Consider the following 841-nt stretch of genomic DNA (forward strand, 5'->3'; position numbering starts at 1 on the left):
GCCTTTTTGGGATTATTTTACGCCTTTTTGGGATTATTTTAGCCTGGAACAGATTTTTAAAATTATACATGGCAGTTATCTTCTTATTAACATATCTTCATAAGGGGAAACATTCTTTGATATCCATTATGTAATTCTTTGTCAGTACACTCTCCTACCTTGACTCGGATGGCTATAATGTGTGCTTGCCCATTTTTTATGTATCTTCCTCATGTCTAAGTCATCTGAAAAGTGTACATAGAAGATTTCCTTCTCAAAATCACATATTAATGGTATGCTTCATGCATTATTTGAGATCGTTGCTATCATAGTGCTGCAGATTTTAGTTGAAGGCTTAGTGAATACATAATCATGTTAAGCTTCCTTTATAACTGTATGATCTTACAGAAAAGCATTTTTTTGTTTCTTCCTTTTCAGCAAGCTCTTTGTGGCCCAAGTCGTACCTCCTTTCTCACGTCTAGGAGGCCAGATACCACAAGATTATATGATGTGCATTCCTATTGGAGGAACCATGCTGGGAACTTCACAACATTGCCTCAGTATTTCAAAGAACATGGCTACCACACTGTTTCTGCTGGGAAAATATTCCACCCAGGTTGGTATCATTAAAAAGAAAATGTGAGAGATGAACTGGTTGACCCTAGTTTGCTTTTATTAGGTAATTCAGTCATGAGCAAAGAGTAGATTCATAAGAACTTTTTGTATGTAGAAATAGTGTTCTTTAAGTGAAAACTAGGTTTATGTTGAAAACAATTAGGGGTTCCAATAACATAGTAAAAGTAAATAGGGACAATAGGTCAATTTTATTACTTTTTGTGGAACTTTTGTGTATCGCTTGATA

General features: G+C 35.0%; 1 protein-coding gene across 4 annotated transcripts in view; it reads left to right on the plus strand.

The window, feature by feature from the left end:
- LOC119591460 (iduronate 2-sulfatase-like) overlaps positions 1-841 on the plus strand; it is a 12581-nt gene that overhangs the window by 4229 nt on the left and 7511 nt on the right. For all 4 annotated transcript variants that reach the window (XM_037940198.1, XM_037940196.1, XM_037940199.1 and 1 more), the window contains exon 4: positions 418-595. In XM_037940198.1, the coding sequence (XP_037796126.1) occupies positions 418-595 (178 nt within the window). The remainder of the gene's footprint in view (positions 1-417; positions 596-841) is intronic.

This window comes from Penaeus monodon, chromosome 28 (assembly GCF_015228065.2).
Source record: "Penaeus monodon isolate SGIC_2016 chromosome 28, NSTDA_Pmon_1, whole genome shotgun sequence".
NCBI lineage: Eukaryota > Metazoa > Arthropoda > Malacostraca > Decapoda > Penaeidae > Penaeus > Penaeus monodon.